At 39.5% G+C, this 22,664-nt stretch overlaps 1 protein-coding gene across 1 annotated transcript in view; it reads left to right on the top strand.

The window, feature by feature from the left end:
* Positions 1 to 2,474: 2,474 nt before the first annotated feature.
* The window catches only part of abca3b (ATP-binding cassette, sub-family A (ABC1), member 3b), a 35,713-nt gene continuing 15,523 nt past the window's right edge, over positions 2,475 to 22,664 (top strand). The window contains exons 1-16 of the mRNA XM_036147974.1: positions 2,475 to 2,801; positions 4,463 to 4,561; positions 7,057 to 7,303; positions 9,463 to 9,590; positions 10,988 to 11,153; positions 11,263 to 11,522; positions 11,615 to 11,731; positions 14,182 to 14,302; positions 15,695 to 15,868; positions 15,949 to 16,130; positions 18,194 to 18,340; positions 18,457 to 18,586; positions 18,685 to 18,839; positions 20,032 to 20,187; positions 20,276 to 20,486; positions 21,645 to 21,795. Of these exons, the coding sequence (XP_036003867.1) occupies positions 4,508 to 4,561; positions 7,057 to 7,303; positions 9,463 to 9,590; positions 10,988 to 11,153; positions 11,263 to 11,522; positions 11,615 to 11,731; positions 14,182 to 14,302; positions 15,695 to 15,868; positions 15,949 to 16,130; positions 18,194 to 18,340; positions 18,457 to 18,586; positions 18,685 to 18,839; positions 20,032 to 20,187; positions 20,276 to 20,486; positions 21,645 to 21,795 (2,399 nt within the window). The 5' untranslated portion in view covers positions 2,475 to 2,801; positions 4,463 to 4,507. The remainder of the gene's footprint in view (positions 2,802 to 4,462; positions 4,562 to 7,056; positions 7,304 to 9,462; positions 9,591 to 10,987; positions 11,154 to 11,262; positions 11,523 to 11,614; positions 11,732 to 14,181; positions 14,303 to 15,694; positions 15,869 to 15,948; positions 16,131 to 18,193; positions 18,341 to 18,456; positions 18,587 to 18,684; positions 18,840 to 20,031; positions 20,188 to 20,275; positions 20,487 to 21,644; positions 21,796 to 22,664) is intronic.

The raw sequence follows: 22,664 nt of genomic DNA, 5'->3' as shown, positions 1-22,664 counted from the left end.
AAATAACTTCTGTTAGTCTATAAATCACTGAATGGCTTATTACCAAAAAAATAAAACCAATAACTAATTAATTTGAATCTAAGTTTTAACAACCTACTGCATATCAAATACCTTAAGCAATTTTACATCTCAAATTAATGTAACCCTAATTAATAATAAGGCTGTCTGCTGCTGACTGCAAACAGATCATTTTTCAGATGGTACAACACAAAACGAGGAAGAACAGAGAGGGCACAGAGATGACAAACCTGCCTTTTTGGGCAGTTTTGATTGAAAGGGCAAGTACTTTGATATTTTCCAAGCCTTTGTTTCTTGCAATTTTGATTCTTATAATTTTATTGCTTATAGCTTAAAGATAATAAAATCCAACATTCAGTGTCTCAGTAAAGTTTGAACAGTGTGCAAAAGTAAATCATCGCAAACTCATGCTGCCACGCCCTGATCAGCAAATCAATTAACTCAAAACACCTGCAAATTATTTTATTTCTTTCAGTCTTTTAATGGTCTAGCACTCTGGGTCAGTACACAACACAATCATGGGGAAGACTGTTGACTTGACAGATGTGTAAAAGACAGTCTTTGTCACCCTTCACAAGGAGGGCAAGGCAGAAAAGGTCATTGCTGAAGAAGCTGGTTGTTAACATACAGAGCATGTTAACAGAAAATTGAGTGGAAGGAAGAAGTGGGGTAGAAAACGTGCACAAGCAACAGGGAGAACTACAGCCTTGAGAAGTTTGGCAAGTGAAATCCATTTAAGATTTTGGGGGAGCTTCACAAGAAGTGGACTGAGGCTGGAGTCAGTGTCTCAAGAGCTAGTACACACAGACAAAAGCCAGACTTGGGCTACAAATGTCACATTCTTTAGGTTAAGCCACTCCTGAACCAGTGACAACGGCAGAAGTGTCTTACATGGGCTAAGGAAAAAAATGGGCTAAGGACCAAATTCCTGTTTTCAAATAAAAGTAAATTATGCAATTTATTTGGGAATCAAGGTCATAGAGCGTGGGAAGAGAGGTGAAGCACTTAATCCACATTGCCTGAAATCCAGTGTGAAGATTCCACAGTCAGTGATGGTTTGGGGTGCCTTGTCATCGGCTGGTGTTGGTCCTCTTTGTTCTCTGAAGTCTACAGTCAATGCAGACATCCAGCAGAAAATTCTGGAGCACTTCATGCTTCCCTCTGCTGACAAGCTGTATGGAGATCCTGATTCTATTTTCCAAGTTTTACGTCTTGGGCCAGTACATCAGGAGACAGGGAGGAGGCTGTAGGAGGGCAACAATCCTGCAGCAGGACCACTACCTCCGCCTTTGTGCAAGGAGGAACAGCAGGAGCACTGCCAGAGCCCTGCAAAATGATCTCCAGCAGGCCACAAATGTGCATGTGTCTGCTCAAACGATCAGAAACAGACTCCATGAGGGAGGTATGAGGGCCAGACGTCGACAGGTGGGAGTTATGCTTACAGCCCAACACCATGGAGGACGTTTGGTATTTGCCTGAGAACACCAAGATTGGCAAATTCACCCCTGGTGCCCTGTGGTCTTCACAGATGAAAGCAGGTTCACACTGAGCACATGTGACAGAGTCCGGAGACGCCGTGGAGAACATTCTGCTGCCTGCAACATCCTCCAGCATGACCTGTTTGGCAGTAGGTCAGTAATGGTGTGGGTGGCATTTCTTTGGGGGGCCACGCATCCCTCCATGTGTTCACCAGAGGTAGCATGCCATTAGGTACAGAGGTGAGATCCTCAGACCCATTGTGAGACCATGTGCTGGTGCGGTTGGCCCTGGGTTCCTCCTAATGCAAGACAACGTTAGACCTCATGTGGCTGGAGTGTGTCAGCAGTTCCTGCAAGACGAAGGCATTGATGCTATGGACTAGCCGCCCGTTCCCCAGACCTGAATCCAATTGAGCACATCTGGGACATCATGTCTCACTCCGTCCACCAACTTCATGTTGCATCACAGACTGTCCAGGAGGTGATCAGGAGCATGCCAAGGCGTTGTAGGGAGGTTATACAGGCACATGGAGGCCATATATGCTACCAAGCTTCATTTTGACTTGTTTTAAGGACATTACTTCAAAGTTGGATTTTGAGTGTGGCTCCAAATCCAGACCCCCATGGGCTAATAAATTTGATTACCAGCACATTCAACTAAGTATTTAATGGGACTAAATTAATTATTTTATATATATATATATATATATATATATATATATATATATATATATATATATATATATATATATATATATATATATATATATATATATAAAATATATATAAAATATATAAAATATATGTATATATAAAAAAAAAAATATATATATATATATATATATATATATATATATATATATATATATATATTTTATTTTTTTTATTTATTTTTTTTTTTTAATGCGGAGGAACTACATATGAAAAAATCCGAATCCCAGATGCTGAAATCACGTGACGCTCAAACTGTGATCACGTGTTTCGTGTTTTGTTGACGTTTGCTGGTCGGTGGCTTTTTGTGGATGAATTTACAGACCTCATCCAGCCTCTGGTGCAATGTCATTGGCCTCTCTGGAAGGCAGCAAACTGGAAGGGACACAGCCGGCCAGGCTTCGCTGCAAACGCGCTTAGCTCCTCCAGATGCAGCCGCACATCGACGGCGAGGGCGAAGGAAGAAGGCTCGCAGTGATGTTTGACGCTCCGGTGTGAGAAAATAAGCAGGAAATTGTTTTCACCTCGACTGGAGGGGAGGCAGACAGAGAGAAAGACCCCCGTTTTTATGTTCCGAACCCGCTCCATTTTAAGGTAAGCGTACATATTACTTTAATGAAACTCAAAAACATAATTTCCATTTCTATACCGGTGGATAAATGTAAAGATAAAACTTCAATATTTCGTTTTTTTTCCAAGGTTTCTACCTTAGCTCTATCGTTTGCAATCGCTAGATCCCATAGGACTTGATGAGCAGGTTTATTGTCCAATCAGATGAGCGAGAATTCGGCCTCTGGCCAATCAGAGAACAGAACAGCCGCTTTTTTTCTGTTCAGGAAAAGGTCCACGTCCTTCACGGCATTATTGTTTACAGGAACAGATAAACGGAGAAATCGTTGTTTTTCGAGACATAGCACACGGTCTTTTGAACTGAATTACACAGCGAATAGGTGAAATAATCCCATTTGTATCATTATAAATGGAATCAGTGTGAAAGTTAGATGAATGCTGCCATTGTCAGCGTTATTACACGTTCAGACTTAATTACGTGATCATAAATAGTCACAAATAAAGCCAAAAGTGCTGTTTAATAGTAGTTAATTTGTGAAAAATGATTTCAATCGGTTTTGTTTTATATTTCCCGATTACTTTGGTGTGTTTTTTTTTTTAACATCTAACGAATGCATCTCCATGGCCTGGTCACATTTGCATAGGTAATTTTCCATTGTGTGTGTAAAAAATATCGACAAAATGGTTGAAAATAACACTTTTCTGACCATTATTTCTGCTGTTCTGAATGTCACTTTTAAATATTCCTTGCTTGATGTATAGTTAAAAAAATATTCACAATCTTTTTTTCACATTAACCACAACTTGTCTATTCCACTGAGATTTCACAGGGAAGCCCAAAATTATTCATACACCTGATAGATTTACAGTATCTTTAATCTAACTTTTTTTTTTTAATTTTTTTATACATTTGTTTTTCTTTCTGACTGGAAATAATCTTGAGGGTTGGTTCAGCCAAAGTCCCGACTTCTGCTTTGAGAATCTGTGGAAGGAGCTAAAGATTGGGTTGATGGTAAAGAGGCCTTCCAAACTTACCACCAAAGATAATTCTTCAAAACACCAGTGGAAACATTACAAAGGCTGCTCAGAAATGATGAGAAGGATTTGATTCCTGTATGTGGTTGACCAGAATAACATAACACATAATTGTGACGTGGAAGGAAAACATTGCATGGTTTTCAGCCGTTTCCTGGGAAAGAAAGTGGTATGTTTAGGATAATTGTCCTGCTTGAAAGTGAACCTCCCCCCGCGTCTCAAGTATTTTGCGTTGTCAGACATGTTTTACTTCCATGATCCCCACAGCCTCATGCAACCATCACCATGCTTTCACAGTTGGGATGACCACACACTTTGCATGTAGGGTTAAAGACTAAAAATTGTATCTCGTCGTACCAGCTCTACACGAAGGGGACTTTTGTCGGCTTTCCTTTAACAATGCAGTAGCAACCACTTTTGGAACGCACCATATCTGCTAGAGATGACTAAGATGATTCGGTAATTTTAATACTGCCGATTGCTCAATTTCACTTCTCCTTTTCTGTTTTGTTTTCTTCGGTTATTGTGAAGTAGAAACTGAGCGATCAGAGGAATCTTTAAAAGATTTCAAGTCTCCCCCCCCCCCTCCCCTCCCAAATAAACAAATAAAAATAAAACCCCACTAAATGCCAATGTCTTTTGTTTTCCAGCCCCTATAGAGAGCCGCCTGGTTGCTGCCTTCTGTCTGTTTAGATATGGCCATCATAAGACAATTTGGACTGCTGGTGTGGAAAAACTATCTTCAGCAGGTGAGTTGGACATTCAGTCTGTTTTCTGTCCTTATTAGGTGCCGTGAGGGTTTACAGCTGCGTACTGTCACTTATTGGCTGAGTTCACAGAGGGAGCAGCTTGTATAACATTATTAAACTAATAGGCATTCGGAATACCATAAATAAAATAAAGTGGCTAACATTTAGCATCAACAATTTCAGGTATGTTCCAGCCACCTTAGAATAAATCTAGATTTTTTTTTTATGCCGCATCATGTCACCTGGTTTCCCCCTTCCTTATATAGCTTTCGCGAACACTCATCTTTTCTTTCATCATTAAAATTTTCTGAAAGTGTTATGACACAAATCATGAGGCCAAACCCAGTCAGATGTTTTCCCCAGAACACCATATCATCAGATTCATGGTTCTGACAGTGTACAGAAGATAGGAAGTCATTCCTTTATTTAACAATGTTTGATTTCTACCCACCCACAGAGAATACTGGCACAGAGCTCTTTTTGTCTATTGCTGATAGCAGCTGCTTGCATAAAGCTGAACATTAATATCAGGCAACGGTTTCACAATAACTTAGATTGTTGAGCAAAGGAAAAAAATTTGGTTGTGAAGCCTGCGTGCTTCAAAATCTTAACCCCTCATAGAACAATTGCTTTGAGATTTTTCATCTGATAGCAAATAAAATTACATTTAATCTAGAGGCGTTTTTTTTGGTCTGTTTTTTTTTTTTAATTCAACATCAAACACAGACATAAAACTGCCATTGGTTTCATTTTAACCCCAAAGGAACAAAAAAACAAAACTGTTCCTCTTTCCTTCTCTCTATATGAACCTCAAAGCAGAGCATTTCAACTATTTATACTCCATATATATATATACTGTCTCTATATATACTGTCTGTATATATACTGAGATAATGTCTCAATATCAAAGTTACAAAGACAATGGATTTGGCTTAACATAAATTATTGGTTTCAGAAGCCGGTTCAAGCATCATACTGCGTAGTGAAGTCTGATTTTATTGATTCTACATAAATGTGATCTAATGCTGATGTCATTTCTGGTTATGTCACTGGGGGGGCTTCGATAACGAGTATATAATGTCCTTAAACTGTCCAAGTCACCTCATGCTTCAAATAACAGACAGGAGGAGGTCAACAGTTTTTTTTCCCCTGAATACTAACAATAAATTGATAATGTAATCTGACGTGTTTTAAAATAGTTTGGACTGCTTGCGTTTTTAAATGCAAAGTCCAAAATTTCTTTTTTTGTACTTACGTTTCAAGTTTTCTGACTTTTGACACGTTTCAGCCTCAAACACAAGTTTATTTGTATTTCATGCGATAGACCAGCACAAAGAGAAGTTCGAATTGTAAATAAAGCAGATTATAGAGAGCATACAAACCAATTTTTTGTACATTTAAAAACATTAAAATTTAAAGATTTGGTTTACTTTAAGACTGCTCAATTTATGTACAAAGTAAAAAATAATTTGTTGCCAGCACACATTCAGGGTCTGTTTTCGATCAGGGACAGTGCTTATGATCTCAGAGGGTATAAAATGTTCAGAAAACCAAAAGCAAGACCAAATGTAAAACAACATTGTATTTCTTTTGTTGGGGTTGATGTATGGAACAAATTAGATCAGGAGCTAAAAGATTGTACAAGAGTAAAAAAGTTTAAAAACATATTTAAGAATAATACGATAAAAAATTATGAATCATGTGAATGCAGTTAAGAGCTTAGATACTGGGTGCGTTACCTTTTTTTTTTCTGGCAATATGTTATTATTGTAGAATAATACTTTTCCTAAAATCATACGTTGGTATGTATTATAAACGGTAGCCATCTTTTTATCTTTTTATTTTTTTTCTTTTGCTTTCTAGTCCAATGTAAATTTGCTTTGCAGGGTGGGCATTATAAGCTTATTGCTTCTGCCAATACACCCCTTTTTAGACTGTTTTAGTTTGTTAGATGGACATATACTGTCGTTATTATATACTTGTGCTTCTGAAATAAATAAATAAAAAAAAATAAGAGAAGTGGAAGTAAAACGATATGGGGTTTCCAGATTTGCTTCAAATAAATTATCAAAATACTTGCATTCTGGTTGTCTGTTCCCGCTGAAGAAAAAGACTCCCCACAGCGCGTTGCAGCTACCACCATGTTGCCACGCTGGGGGAACGGTATTCACATGTGCTGTGTTACCTTTTCTCACGCTCATAATGTGTTGCATGTTGGCTAAAAGGTTTAATTGTGGCCAGACCACCTTTGCAGTGACCCACGCATGGCTTTTTTTATAAAGCTTTCCTTCAAGAACGACTATTTCTTAAATGGCAGATTTGTTGGAGTCCACTACTAATGTTTGCGTTGCGCTGGTCTGTCACCTGAAATCCTAATAAAGTGGATTTAAGTTGCGTGCTACCTCAGCAGGGCACTTTATTTAGAGAATCTTTATTTCCATGTGTTTCTGTTTAAATCTGTATTTTAAGTCGCCTTCTTCTTTTCTCCACTCTAGAAACGTCAGATCCTTGTAACGCTGGTGGAGATCCTCCTGCCGCTGCTTTTCTCCGGCATCCTCATCGTGCTGCGCCAGAAGGTGCCTTTCCAGGACTACCCAAATGCCACCGTCTACAGGAGCTTTGCCGTCGACAGTTTGCCGCGAGGCTTCCTGCGAGAGCTGCAGCTGGGCTACGTGCCCGGCAACTCCAGCGTGGTGCGTCAGGTGGCGGAGGACGTGCGAGCCCGACTGTCCCTGGCCTCAGGTGGGTAATCATCAGACGGGGGGGGGGGGGACAGGCAGGGGGACCACCGCCGTAACCAGTTAGGCAAATACTTGCAAATGTTTGTAGATCAGGACAGAGCTGGGGATACCGGTTCCTCGGGAAACAGCTCTCGGGGGAGAAAACGGGCCACGCCCTATTCCTGTATCAGCTAGTGAGGAAGATAGGGACATAAAGGGAGCACAAACACTGTATTATGTCTGTCCACACCCTCAGGACAGCATAACTTCCCCCTGCTACACTGCAAAAACGGAACTTAAAATAAGTAAAATGTTCTTAAAATTAATGCATTTGTCCTTGATTTGAGCAGATAAATAAGGTAATTTGCCAATGGAATAAGATTTTTGCACTTAAAATAGGAACAACTCATCTCCATTGTTTTATTTCAAGTGCAGGATGTCTAATTATCTTATATTAGGGGTCAAAATACTCATTCCGTTGGCAAATAATCTTATTTACCTGCTCAAATCAAGTACAAATACACTAACTTTAAGAACATTTTACTTATTTTTAGATCTGTTTTTGCAGTGTACTCCTGTACTCACACACGACTCCTCTGCGTGCCTAGTTATCCAAACAACCACTCAGGGCATTTGACAGCTCCGCAAACAGGCTGACCTATTTGGCTTCGTTTTGACAGGAAAGGTGGACATAAACTGTGGCGCGAAGCCAAGATGGCTGGACGCACTCGCTTTTGCAACTGCAAGCTGTGCTGTGGTCAGTCATGTGAGAGCCCAGCTCAGCTATTAATGAATAATTTAAATGGGGGGGAAGTTGGAGAGGAATTATCTGGATTTGATTTTTCTTGCTGTCATGCGTGCCCGGGATCTCAGAACTTGAAGCCTAAAAATCAAAGGTTGTTTAAGGTGTGTCCCATAATGTTTAAAAACTGCCTAACTAATACAGCAGCCGCACAGTTAGGCAGTCAAGACTGAGTAATCTAGTTAGAAATGCGGCTAACGGACATGTAAACCATTAAACGGTGATGCAATGATTATTTCAGCCATAGCATTCTTTTGTTAGGGAATTGATCATAGGTGGCTTCTATTTTATTCATTTATTTAGTGTCACATTGCAGCCACAGACGTCTAAATATATTTTACAGAGAAGTTTTGTGAGAAACCAACACATTGTGGATAGTCGTTAAACAGAAGGAAGAGGATACATGATTTCCAATTTTTTTTAATTTCCTTTTTTTTTTTTTTTTTTTTTTGGCTGTGTAAACCAGAAATGGCTTGCATTTCTAATAATTTATATTCAGCCCCTTTGACTGTGATACCCCTAAAAAGAAAGCCACCTGCTGTGGGTAATTTATTTTTAGCACATATACAGCATAAAGAGCGAACATTATTGAACAAACAGCCTCCGATAGACCAACGTACATAACAGACGGGTCAGGGAGAAAATTTAAAGCAGGGTGAGGTCACAAAAAAACATCTCGCCTTTTTTTTTTTTTTTTTTTTTTAAGAAAAGTAACGTGAACATTGCCCTTTCTGATATAAAGCTGTAGGCAATTCTGTTTGCACTTGTCATAAGCCATATAAGGGGGGACATAAAATATGGTTAAGTATAAACGTTGACGTGACTTTCTCTTGACAACGAATTTTCTTTTATTTTCTAGCTATAGAAAAATACATTTGCTTCCTTTTTTTTCTGCCATAGCAAAAAAAAAAAAGCAATAATCTCCAGTTAAGCTTTACTGAAACAGCCTGCAACTGTTTCAGCAGCGACCTCCGTGATTATTGTTTAAGCTGGTGAGTTTGGCAGCTCCTTGCTTTCCTGGCCGTGCCCTCAGACTGTCTTTATGCAATGTTTGCTTTATGAGGCTGACCCAGATTCGACCTTGGCAACACAATGCTTAAAGTTTGCGCCGCACTCACAATGTCCGTGTATTCGTTGAGATGGAAGAATAGAAAATCAGCAATCCAGGAAATGGATCGATTTAATAAACTCTGCACAGAAAACTAAAAATAACAATGAGCTATTGTGGATCTCTCTGTTTGGGGACGTCCCTGTATTCAGAACGGCGGCCGCGTCTCGACCGTCAGAAACCAAGAGGCAGGCCTGGATACAGCTGAACAGGAGAGGAACGCCACGCCATCTAGTCTGACGGGCCTTTTGTGTGCTTGTTTTTGTCCCAGTGCGCGGCTTTGAGACAGAGGAGCAGTTTGAGAAGCACATCAGGACCGACCCCCAGTCGCACCAGCTGTTGGCGGGTGTCGTCTTTGAACACCCCTTCACCCACGACGACGAACCCCTGCCCCTGCAGGTAAAAAGGCATCACAAGCGCATGTTTTGTTGCACGTAAATGCCCCGACCAATGATCCTTTTACCGACGCGTGAGGAGATAAACCAGCCATGCTGGTTTAGGCCGTTTCGGGAAACTTCCTTAAAATGCTGTTAATTGACTGGTTCAGAGCCGGCAGTTTGAACAGAAGGAGAAATCCAGCCTGGTTTTCTTTGGCTTTGGTGTGAGTAGAAGTTGTGATGTAACATATTTTCCTGTTCAACCAGAAAAACTGGATGAAGATTAAAGCCCCATGCTGCAAAGAAAATAAACTGGCAGACTCACTGTCTCTATTCTACCGATGCTAACAGTAAAAGGAAATGAACCTCAACTACAGAGTAAATCACCGTTATAACCATTGTTCTTTTCAGTGTTATTGCATCTTCAACGTTTATTGTTTTCACTTCAGTTCACCTAATCACCATAAACTCACCATCAACAAATGCAAAAAGGAATAATGTAAAACAACTAATCCTTCACATGCAAGCCTTTGTTCCTTTCAGTAATTTTTGCTTTTGTTTAAAAAGTGTTACCTCCAGAGACTAATTAATTAAAGTACAAAAACGTAATGAGGTAAAAAAATGTTTTGATAAAACTCCAAACCTTGAACTATATGACAGTTCATGACTATTTGTACTGTATAATGTACAAATAGTCAAATGAGATAAAACCCTGAGCTGATAAGCTGTCTTAGTGATATAGCTGATTTTGCAGCTAAACATAAGAATATTGAAATTATTGTGCATTGTCATATTCAATTTTCCCCCCTATTTCTGTTTGCTAAGTGCCAGAATTATTGAGAAAGAATTTTGTAGATGTTTAAAAAAACAACAGATTTTTTTATTGATTTCCTTAGTATTTATTAGAATTGGGTTTAAAACTGTATGAAATGGGTCAAACGTTTTGGGTGTCCTTCCGGCCTTTTCACAATGGTTTGCTGGTTTTATGACCCGTTGTTCCTGAATGAAATGGTGTAACTGTGTCAGGTTTTCTAGGCCGTTCTGCTTGCAGCTGTGCCTCCAAATCTTCTGTGGAATCAGGGCTTTTGTAAATGCCACCCCATAACATTGATTTTGTTGCCCTTAAGCCACTTTGTAACTAATTTGGCAGTATGCTCTCGGTCATTGACTCCCTTGCACCTTCTAAATAAATGTCTTGGATTGTTGCTCTAATATTTCCACACGATGTTCTTTCCTTACGATGCCATCTGTTTCGCAAAAGTGCACCAATCCCTTCTGTAGCAAAACACTCCCGCGGCAAGTTGCGGATGCTGCCAGCCCTCTACTTCACAGCCGAGGTGGTGTTCTGGCACCTTGCTCAACCTGAGGGTGATTAGTGTTTTGCTATTTTTGTTTGATTTTTGCTCTCTTGACCCACAGGTGAGCTACCATCTCCGCTTTACCTTCACTCCACGCAACGCCCCGTCTAGGGAGAGGTCCGAACTGAGCCCGAACAGCGACCTGGACTGGCACACTCTCAGCCTCTTCCCCCTTTTTCAGCTGCCAGGCCCAAGGGAACAGCATGAGAAGGAGGGTGGTACGCCAGGTGAGATTCTGCGGTTTTGATCGATGAATTGTTTCTTCAGCCAATTTCAATGATAGAAGAGTCATATTATGAACTTTGTGTTGCCTAAATGTATATTTTTTATACCAAGGTTATTACCGCGAGGGCTTTCTGGCCGTCCAGCACGCAGTGGACCGAGCCATCATGCGATCCCACAACAGAACTGGAGCAGATCATCTGCTAGGACAGACCAGGGTGGTTGTGTCACGCTTTCCTTACCCTGACTTTATATATGACGTCTTCATCCTGGCCATTCAGAACCAGCTGCCTCTTCTCTTAGTGCTCAGCTTCACTTATACGTCCCTCAACATAGTGCGAGCTGTGGTGCAGGAGAAAGAGCGGAAGCTTAAGGTGTTGTTATGAGTCTCTGTTGGAGAATAGCTAAAATTATAAATTCTGCCATTAAACATATACATTACCTTTACCCTCTTTGTCCATTTTAGGAGTACATGAGAATGATGGGCCTCAGCAACTGGCTGCACTGGAGTGCATGGTTCCTGATGTTCTTCCTCTTCCTTTCCATTTCAGTGTTTTTCGTTACTCTGCTCCTCTGCATCCGGGTAAGTTGGTGACTGAAATGGTCTCTTCTATTGTAATGTAAAAGTAACATGATCTTGTAGTATACTGCTGTATCGTTTACCTAAACGTGTTGATCCAGTGTAAGATTAATTTGTACATTGAGCGTGAGTTTTCTGAAAAGTGCTCAAACATACAATGCATTATTATTAATGTAGAACTAAAAAAGCTAGGCCCTTTAACGGTGTGATTCAGTAACAAAGTCCTCAGTGAATAATTTACAAACATCTGATCCCCAGGAGAAAAAAAGGAATAAAGAGTCAGATTTGCCGAAATACAAATAATCAAATAATTTAATCAGATTATGTTTTATAATAATTAAAGTCTAAATTAATTGTTCATGCCGTAATCCACATTTTAATTTGCATTAAACTCAGCACCACTATGGCCTTGTTTGTTTCTTTTTGCCACAATCTTGGTATTGGATAATTATAATTATTATTTTAGAAGAAGATTTGAATATTGATTCTGTTTGAAGCCTATATTGAGTCTCTAGTCGGAATAAGTCTAGCTGTTTTTAAGTCACGTATACTTTATATGCTTTTCTAAAGTAGTTAAGAATGTTTTTAGAAAAAGATTGAACATTATCAAGGGAGCAGAATTGGAACAGTTTTTAAATGCGATGGAAAAGTTACCAGCTCTTATAACATTTTGGTTTCTGCAGTGGATTATTGGCCAGACAAGAAAAAAAGTCAACCTTCTCTGCTGGAAAATGATTTTACATTACTGGCCAGTTTTCTCACATTTTATGTTTATTACACAACACACCACAAATACATTATATAAAATTTGTATTTGTTTAACTTTATTAGCTTAGTTAAGTTTAGCTAGTTTAGCTAAGCTAGCATAGCTTAGCTAGCGTAGCTTACTTTAGCTTGGATAGTTTAACCTACAGTATATTATCTTAACTTTGACTTAGCACTCTTCAACTTAGTTTTTCTAAGGCTAATGTAGTGAAGATTGCTTTAGTTTATCTTAGTTTACTTTATTTAGGCTTGGGTTATGACGAGGCGGCCTCTCGATCTTCCTGTCTCATTCACTGAGGCCGGCCTCACTCGGTTCGTAAATTCGGCAGCAAAGGAAGAAAACAATCATCAGAGACAAAACACTTGGAATATACATATATTTAATTACAATTGGAATTCCAAGGGGAGACACACACTTGCAATTCTATCCTGAAGCCCCCATGTAGTAAAACACAGAGTCTGCCTCCTGGGTCAGGCTGCATGCGCGTGTCTGAGGAGCAGCCCTGGAGCGCATCTATTAATAGCCGGGCCCCTCACTGAGTAAGTGAATTAATGATCTCGGGCGGCTGCACAAACACCCACTCTATCTGTGTTTGTCTCCCCACAAACAAAATAGATCCGTATTCCAGTGTCAAATAAGGAGTTGGCTTCTTGATACATTTGCCAGATGTTTCTTGGAGTCTATCAAGATAAACATTCCAAAACAATGTAAAGCTTTTAAACCATAAACCTTCGTGAAGCGTACCGACCATAAAACATCATGTGACCCTTACTTGCCCTGGTATCCCACTAGAAAATTGGATGGATTTATAGCCTGTCAGTGACCCTGCAGATTCCATACTATGTGTACTGCCAGGCCACAAAGTTAAACATTAGTAGTTAAAACTTAGGTAATTTACTGCTTAATAAAAATACATGATTATTACAAAAACTGATTATATATTTCCATTACAGTTACCTATGCTAGTTAAGTTTTGCATGGCTTAGGTAACTTAGAGTTTAGAGTTCTTTATCTTGTCTTAGTTTAGTTTAATTTTATTTAGGCTTAGGATAGGTTACCTTAGATTTGTGGAGCTTATCTTGGTTTAAGGGTTAGGGTTAGTTTGGGCTTATTTGTCTTAACTAGTGTATCTTGTCTTAGTTTAGCATTGATTAGTTTAGCTTAGTTTAGTTGCGTAGATAAGCTAAGATGAACTAAACGTAGATCAAGTAAACAATCTCAGCTTAATTTTACTTTACTTGTTTACTCCAATTTAGTTTAGTTTAATATAATTTAACTTAGCTAATTTTAGTCGAACCAGCAGAGCCTCGATTTCTTTAGTTCAGTGGTTGAAAACAGAATTTGAGCAGCTTGGCATTCAAGTGAGCTCATAGAAAACAGGCATCTACCAATCACAGAAAAAGGAAAGAGCAACAAATGCAAACAGTAAATCTGATAAATTAAAACCTTGGCTGCCGATATTTTCACAGTAGTTGCATTTGGAAAGGACAGAAAACACGCAGATGAACACCTCCACACACTCCTGTGGGAAGGTGCTACATCTGTGGAGTTTATGTGAAATTTTACAGTTAATTATGAGCATAAAGTTAGACTTGGATAACAGTTTGTCTTGTTTGTTTTATATATATATATGTCTAAATTATGCAATAGACGGGACACATTTTAACAGTCCATATTATTGATGTAGGTGAGTCCAAATGGTGCAGTGCTAAACTACAGTGACCCCACACTGGTCTTTGTCTTCCTGCTCGCCTTCACTGTGGCCACCATCAACTACAGCTTCATGATCAGTGCCTTCTTCTCACGAGGTGGGTGCTTCTGTTGTTGTCTTATGGCTAATTAGGTTTCCTTTTAACCAGCTTTTTTTTATACTGTACGTGGATGCAAAAGATTTTTCATGACCCTCAATGTTTCTTAAAAGTACAGTTTGTACAACAGCTTTTGGTTTATCAGATTGTCTAGCTTTGTTCCAACCATGAAAGATAAAACACACCAGAGGTATAAGAACATCTATCCACAAAATAGGGGAGTGTAAAGGCAAAATGAATGTCTCATCATAATTTTGCTGAGCGTTTTCTTTGAGGTCACAATTTTTTGCTTACAGTAAATCTTTATCACTCTCCTTTTCTCCTCCCCTCTTTGCTTTTTCAATCATTCAAAGTCCATCCATTGAACCAGTATCCATTTTGTTTAATCCTTTTTTTCCCCAATAATGCAGTTAAAATTGTAAATGTTTTTTCAGACCAATTCTTGCAGAATTATTCAAGGACAGATGCACACAAGTTGTTTATTTAATAAAACTACCTTGACTATTTCACCCCGCAAGGATTTACAGGTGTACAGTCTCAGAAATCTTGAGCTTAATGACGTATACTGTTAAGACTCTGACATTTGTGCATTACTTCTTTGTTTTGAAAGCTGGTTTCACTGGAGTATTTGACCCGTTTCTCATTTTTCTTATCTCCTCTGCAAAAGGAAGTTTCACTTGTTCACCTTGACCTAATTTTCCTCTCCTACTTTTGTTTCCTGTCGTCATCTCTGCCTGCCCTGTCTATGTCCTGTGTATGCAGCTGTCTCAATTAACTTTATATGTTATAAAGAAAACATAGTTTCCCGTAGGTGTACAAATTGAAATTTTTTATTTTTTTTTTACCCTATAAAGTACGGCTAACAAGAGAAACAAGGCCTCCTTCTGTGACTTCCTTTGCCATTTTTTCCAACAAAGACTTGATCTTTTTTCTCGTCTTTGTGTTCGCAGCTGTCTGCGCCCCTCTAGCCCACCCACAGATGTACTTTTTGAGAACAGATAATGGCACTTGATCAATGCAATGTTCCAGCCGAGCTCAGAATGTCATATTGACTGCTACAAGTGGTCTTATAAGAGTTCATGTTGTGTTTCTTGGAAATGGAAACAGAAGCTGCTCTTAAAGTCTGTCGCTTTCGCTTCCTCCCCCATTTTTCCTCCCTTAATGTTTCTTCTCTTCCGAACCTCTGGGTAGATTCATGCTATCAATCAAGAAAACGACTTTTTGAAGAGCTCACAAAAAAAAAAACGTTTTCCTGTCATCTGTTTGCTTTTATTCACGTTATGTTGTTTTTTTATTAGCCAGCCGTGTGAACCTGCAATCTTTCCTTCACAAGATTCCTCCCATTTTTTTTTTTTAAAGATGAATTTTCAAATGTGTTTCTGATGTTTTTAGCCAATGTGGCGGCGGCAGCGGGCGGCTTCATCTACTTCCTCAGCTACCTGCCTTATTTGTTCCTGTGGCCTCGCTATGACTTACTGAGCCACGCTCAAAAGGTGTCGGCCTGCCTTATCTCCAACGTGGCCATGGCCATGGGAGCACAGCTTATTGGAATGTTTGAAGGCAAAGGTGAGCCTTGTGGTCAAACTCCGGCTCATAAATACCACAGTTTTCTGAGGCATTTATTGTAATTTTTCTTTACTCCTTAGGTACTGGAATCCAGTGGTCGAACTTGTTTGACTCTGTGACGGTGGACGATGACTTCTCCATGGCCCAGGTTCTGTGCTTGCTGCTGTTTGATTCGGTGCTTTACGGCCTGGTGGCCTGGTACATGGAGGCCGTGTTTCCCGGGGAGTATGGAGTGCCTCTTCCATCTTACTTCTTTTTACTGGTACGCCAACAGCCATGATGGCAAACACAGAAAAAAACTTGTGAGGCTTGTCAGAGACTGACAAGAGATGATATTTCAGTTATTTTTTTTACAATCATGTTTTTAATTTGTCTTTGTATTGTTTAAAAGAAGGCTTAAAGATATAGATCTAACTTTTGATAAAAAAAAACAACCTTTTCTCTTTAAAATGCATGACTATACACATTTGTGCTTGGTCTTCAGCAGAACATTTATCAACAGTTCTTCGTTCGACTAAAGTTGGACCCAAAGTTATTTATTTTATTGAAATACGCTTAATTACACCTGCTTTAACCTATTTAGGAGCTTGTGTGTTCGCCACTGACATTTGTCAGTGTGTCGAGAATATGAAATATACCAGCTGATAGAAATAATTCCTAAAAATTAAACGTAAGGTTATAATGACAAAAAGGATACATTTTCACAATAAAACTGAAATTTAGGAATTGTCATTAGTTTAAGTTTTTATTCAACAACAGTAAAGTAATTTATAGAGCAATTGGAAACCTTTAAAAGTAGTAGTGTGTAGGAAAGTGGAAATACCGTATGGATAATTTCAAATGGCGTCGCACCAATAAACAATCGTCTGCACCAATCTTTAGACTGGTGCAGGCGATTAAAGGGCAAAGCTAACACTGAAAGTAGCGTCAGCATTTTTAAAAATGTAGCATAAAATTTAAGATAATGTACTTTAGGGCTTAAAATCTTAAAGGAAGAAATCATTTATAAAACAATTCAAATGGTTGGCTGGTTTAAATTGAATTGCACCCTACGGAGTCTACTGTAACATAAAATATAATGCACCAGTAACATTTTGGTGGCTGCGAAATATAGTTATTCAACCCATTAAAGCAGAAGAAGAGAATATTTTCCGTTTTAAAAAAAATGTTATAAAGGTTAGTAGTGGCCTCATTAAAGTGAAGAACAGAAATAATAAAAAAAAATATAAATCAGAATTTCCTCTTCGTGTTTATTGTAAGCTTCTGCGCAGCTTGACTCTGACAGAACTTAGAAAGGCAACATTTCAAAACCCCTATTAAAGCTATTGCTTCAAATAGACATAACATGTATTTGTGTTTATTGATTTTTGCACTGCAACCACTTTTATGAGTGTCCATGTTTGGAGAGGCAGTTCTTTAGCATTTAGAGATTGCTGCATTAATGCTGGCCCTCAATAGCTAATATAAAAAAAGGTTCCTAGGGCAGTGACCGATAAGCTGCCAGTGTTTAGCTTACTGGGAGCTCTGCAGAAACAACGTGGGATCCATTACTCTTAGAAAGAGAGCATCCTTGCACACATGGAAAGAAGGAGAAGAGATAGAGTGTATGAATTTGTCAGCCGCCTCCCTGTGGGGAGAGCTGTTGTTGCACAGGGTTCGCTCTTCTCTACAATTTGGAGTTAAGCACTCTTTGACGGGTGTGGATTATGCAGACTTTAATGCAGATTGAGATTTGAGGTGATCGTTTTGGTATTTTTAAGTGCAGTTTTGCTTCTTCCAGACACCAGGAGGGGCTGCATAGGAGCCAAGAGAGACATCCGCTTTCAGTGAAAGTGGTTTTCATACAACGGGAGTGGAAGGGATTAAAAACAATTAAAAGATATCGGCCAGAAGGTCTTCAGGTTCAACTGGTTACAATAACAGGAAACTACAGAGTCCTTACCAGCCAACACAAACATGGTTTATCTTTACAACAACTTTGCTCGATCACGAAAAGGGTGAATTCTTTGCACATACGCACTCGTTCTTGCACAAATATAAATGGATTTGCGCTAATCCATTTCCCAGTCGTCAGGATTTCACGGGAGCGGCAGCAGGGTGAGGTTCAGACGCTGACGCACGTCCGTCCGAATCCATTGTGCGTAAGGATGCTGAGCAGAAAAGTAGATTTTATTATGGTTCTCAGGAAAAAAAAACTCTTCTTGAGTACAAAAAATATTAACCATGCTGGTCCGTTGCGTTCTTCTTTTTCGTCTGGTTCACCGCTATTATAGACTAGATACATTTCTGAGTGAAAATAAAATGTTTTGCTCTTTCAATCGGCAGCCTTCCTACTGGTGCAGCAGCCCTCGCATGGCTTCAGTAAGCGAGAAGGAGGAAGAGGAGGATGCAGAAAAAGCTATGAAGGGAGAGTTTATGGAGGAGGAGCCAGCTGGAGTAGTGTCTGGGGTAAAGATTAAACATCTTTCTAAGGTAAGAAGCAGAACACTGGCCCTCTGTTGGGTATAAAAGCGTCCTGGTGTCAGCTGTACAGATGTCATGGTAATGGTTGCACTGGTTCTGGGTGTCTCTCTCTCTCTCTCTACCAGGAGTTCAAAGTAGGGCACAAGACACGGCAGGCTGTGCGAGACCTGACGCTGAACATGTTCGAGGGGCAGATCACAGTGGTGCTGGGACACAACGGCGCTGGGAAGACCACCACGCTGTCCATGCTTACAGGTTCCCAGCCACAGACGCGACAGGAAGGCAAACGCTGCCCGTGCACGTTAAACCTGCCACCTGACCAGGTTCCTGTTCCCCTCTCTTTCACGTCGCAGGTCTGTTTCCGCCCAGCAGTGGCAGGGCCTACATCAACGGGTACGACATCTGTCAGGACATGGCTCTGATCCGCCGCAGCCTGGGTCTCTGTCCCCAGCACGACGTTTTGTTCGACAACCTCACAGTGAGAGAGCATCTGCTCTTCTATACGCAGGTATTCAACAAAAGCAGCAACGTGCAGAGGCACAAAGACGCCTAACTCGTTTTTAGGTGTGTAAATGTCCAGATTTTATGGTTGTTTTCCTCACACCAAAATATGAACCAGAAACTTGTGGACTAACCGTCAGAGACCAATTATCCCCTAGTGCCACCGCTGCCTAAATAACGGCTAGCTTAAAGTGTCAGCTGCTGACATATGGCAGCTTAAAACAGTGACCGGAGTTTAAAATTATTTTCTTGCCTGCTGGCTTAAAACATAAAAATGTGACGATACACTGTAAAAAGAAATCCGTTGTTTTTACGGAAAAAAACTGGCTGCTGTGGTTGCCAGAATAATCCTGTAGAAAATACTACAAAAATGTTAACAACATTACGGAACAACTTGTACATTTTACTGGGATTTAATGTACAATAAATGATGACTAAATGTACATTTTGCAGTTATTCAATGTACAATAAGCAGTTTTAGGACGAGAAATTTACAAGTTGTTTTGTAATGTTGTTTACATTTGTACTGTATTTTTAACGGGGTTATTCTGGCAACCACAGCTGCCAGTTTTTTTCCGTAAAAACATCTTTCTTTTTAAAGATGTTTACATTTGTACTGTATTTTTAACAAAATCATTCTGGAAAAACAACAGGATATATATATATATATATATATATATATATATATATATATATATATATATATATATATATATATATATATATATATATATTACAGTCTTACTATCTACATTGCTTCAAATTACTTCTAAATGAAAAGTCAGGCTGTAACAAACCACTCGTCAGACAATATACAATTCACAATAATGCAAATTTATTGTTGAAAAAATAATGAGAAAGCGATCATTAAAGTGTGTGTGTGTGTGTGTGGTCGCACTTGTGTTTGTGAGAGAGAGGGATTGTGAGTGAGGTGTGGTAGTGAGTGAGTGAATAAATGTGAACCTTGTTAATATCGAGCCACGAAAAAAGGTGATATAGGTGTTTATCGGCTCCATCACTTTGAAGGAACACCTAGGGGAATAGAGAAGAAAAACAAACACAATAATCTCCATTAGTTTCATTAGCAAAGTCAGCAATAATCAAAGATAACAGTAGCACACACACCTTTTTAAACAGCTCGCCATTCATGGAGAGCTAGCAAAACAGAAATTGATAATTTTTTTTCTTGTAATGTCCAGCTGAAAGGCTTCCCCAAGGAGCAAATCCCAGACGAGGTGGATCGGATCATCCGCATCTTGAATCTGGAGGACAAGCGACATTCCCGCTCCAAGACTCTCTCTGGCGGCATGAAGAGGAAGCTTTCTATCGGCATCGCCCTCATAGGAGACTCCAAGGTTATAGGAACTTTGAAAACACTTTCCACGTCATTTCAATTCGTCTCCTCCTCCTTCACTGAGTGTCTCCTCTTGCTCCTGCCTTCAGGTTGTCATGCTGGATGAGCCCACGTCGGGTATGGACCCATCAGCGCGACGGGCCACCTGGGACCTTCTCCAGGGAGAGAAACGAGGCCGCACCATCCTGCTCACAACTCATTTCATGGACGAGGCCGACCTGCTCGGCGACCGGATCGCCATCATGGCAGGAGGCGAGCTGCAGTGCTGCGGCTCGCCTCTCTTCCTGAAGAACAAATACGGTAAGTCAAGAAGGAGGTGCGAAGGGTTGCAGCAGACCTTCATCTCCAGGTTAAAAAAAAAAAAAGGATAATAATAAAAAATAGAACAAAAGAAATTATCAACTACTTCTACATCAGGGGTGTTAAATTTATTTTGGTTTAGGGGCCGCATACAGCTTAATCTGATCTCAAGAGGGCCACACGAGTAAACTCATTGCAAGATTAAATAGAACTAATAAAGTGGACTTGTTGTTAATTTTTATATTAAATGAATTTCACTTTTACACAATATATTATGAATAACCTCAGCGTTTTTAAGAAAAGTATGTGCGATTTCAACAATACTTTTACTCAGTTAAACATTTACTTAAGTGCATTATGCATAAGAACTGATCACAGTGATTATACAATGTTGAAAAACCTTTATTCACATTTTTTGGAACTTAAAAACACTGTCCTGTATGACAAAATACATCAAACTGATAAAAATTAAGAAATTATTTAAAATCAATTTTCCACATCTGAAGCTCAGTGCTACCATCTGCTGATTAAAACACAGCGCCCCTCGTGGACAATATAAGAATTGCAGATTTTCTATTAAACGAAGTACATGTTTTTTCAATAATTGTTTTATCATTCTCTTCCTTTTATCTCCTCTTTCTTTCACCTTTTTTTTTTCTTCTTGTTCTTCCTTTCCTCTCCATATCATTTGAGATATTCCCCGCATGAATCATAATTAAACTATTCAGATTCATAAATCAAGCGGAGCACTATGGCGAAAGCTGTACTGCTCCACTTGTGAAAGTCAAATCTGATGAGCTCTTTTTGGCATTAAGACAACAATTCTTATTGCCACGTTGCGAGACAGGACACTGTCTGTTTTTTTTTTTTATAATGATAATGCATTTAGCCACCGGGCCGGATTAAATTGTTCGGCAGGCTGTTTGACACCCCTGTTTTACATGCACAGTAATGGTCTTATCCATAAGTTTTAATATATAGATTCATTGATTTTAAGGATTTGGTTTGGTAACCTAATGGTTTTGGCCATGTGATGTTTTAACCTTTGTTAGTGAAAGAAATGTCTTCCTATGTTGTGTTTTACTGAGAATCATATTTAAGTAGCTGTAAGTTGCATGAATAATAGCATATTATGTTATGATTGCTTTTGTGTGCCAGGTGCTGGGTACCACATGGTGATCGTCAAGGATCCACTTTGCAATGTAACCGAGATCACACGCCTTGTTCACTTGTATGTTCCCAACGCCACACTGGAGAGCAGCGCTGGAGCCGAGCTCTCTTACATCCTGCCTAAAGAAAGCACCAGCAAGTGAGTTTTTCTAGCCTCAGATCACTCCTGCATATATAGTTACAGTGTTGTGTGTAGAGTATTAGTTCTGTATTTTTTTGCAAATCTAAGTGATAATTGCTCTTACCTGTTCCAGAGATGGATTTTGTCCAGAAATGCAGTATAAGAGTTAATTTTGGTTAATAAACAAAGCTGGTAATCAAAGATCCAATTCTTCTCTCATTACATGTAAAATTAACATTATTACTTTTTATTTTTGCTCTTTCTAATGCTAACTGTTTTGTACATCAGTCCTAATCAAGTGTGAGCTGCTATGAGACTCTGGTTGCGTTCACACCAGGAAAGTCCTTTAGTCCGTTTATTTGGTCCGGACCAAGTAAGCGGACTTCATTTTTATTCTCGTTTGGTGCAGTTTGCTTTCACATTGTACTTTTTACAAGTGAACTATAACTTGTAACGAAGCCACGCGTGTGACGATCGTAGTTTCCTTTGGACAGAAAGGACTTGAGGCGAGACAGAGCACAGACCTGGAAATGAAGGAACGCTGTTATGGGAATCCTGCGTGTGGCAGCCCTGTTTACATATCTGTGCTGTTATTACATAAATAGATGATAAATCATTGTGAGTGTCAACAGCAGCTCATTCAACGCAGGTTTCCAGGCATTTTATTTTTCTAATTTTGCTGCAGTCGCTGCTACGGTGGCGTGTTAAGTCCAAAGAGTCGTATGTTTTCTGTAGGTGGGTCAGATCAAGTCTGTTTGGTATTTACATCAGAAGTGAACTGCACCATAGTCCGTTTGGAAGCGCACCAACACCAGTTAAAAAAAAAAGGGTCTCGGCCTTGTTGTTTGGTCCGGACCAAGGTGTGTGTGTGTGGGGGGTGGGGGGGG

The sequence above is a fragment of the Fundulus heteroclitus genome, chromosome 16 (assembly GCF_011125445.2).
Source record: "Fundulus heteroclitus isolate FHET01 chromosome 16, MU-UCD_Fhet_4.1, whole genome shotgun sequence".
Lineage (NCBI taxonomy): Eukaryota > Metazoa > Chordata > Actinopteri > Cyprinodontiformes > Fundulidae > Fundulus > Fundulus heteroclitus.
Note: the sequence above shows the minus strand (reverse complement) of the source record. Positions and strands in the feature narration are given on the sequence as shown.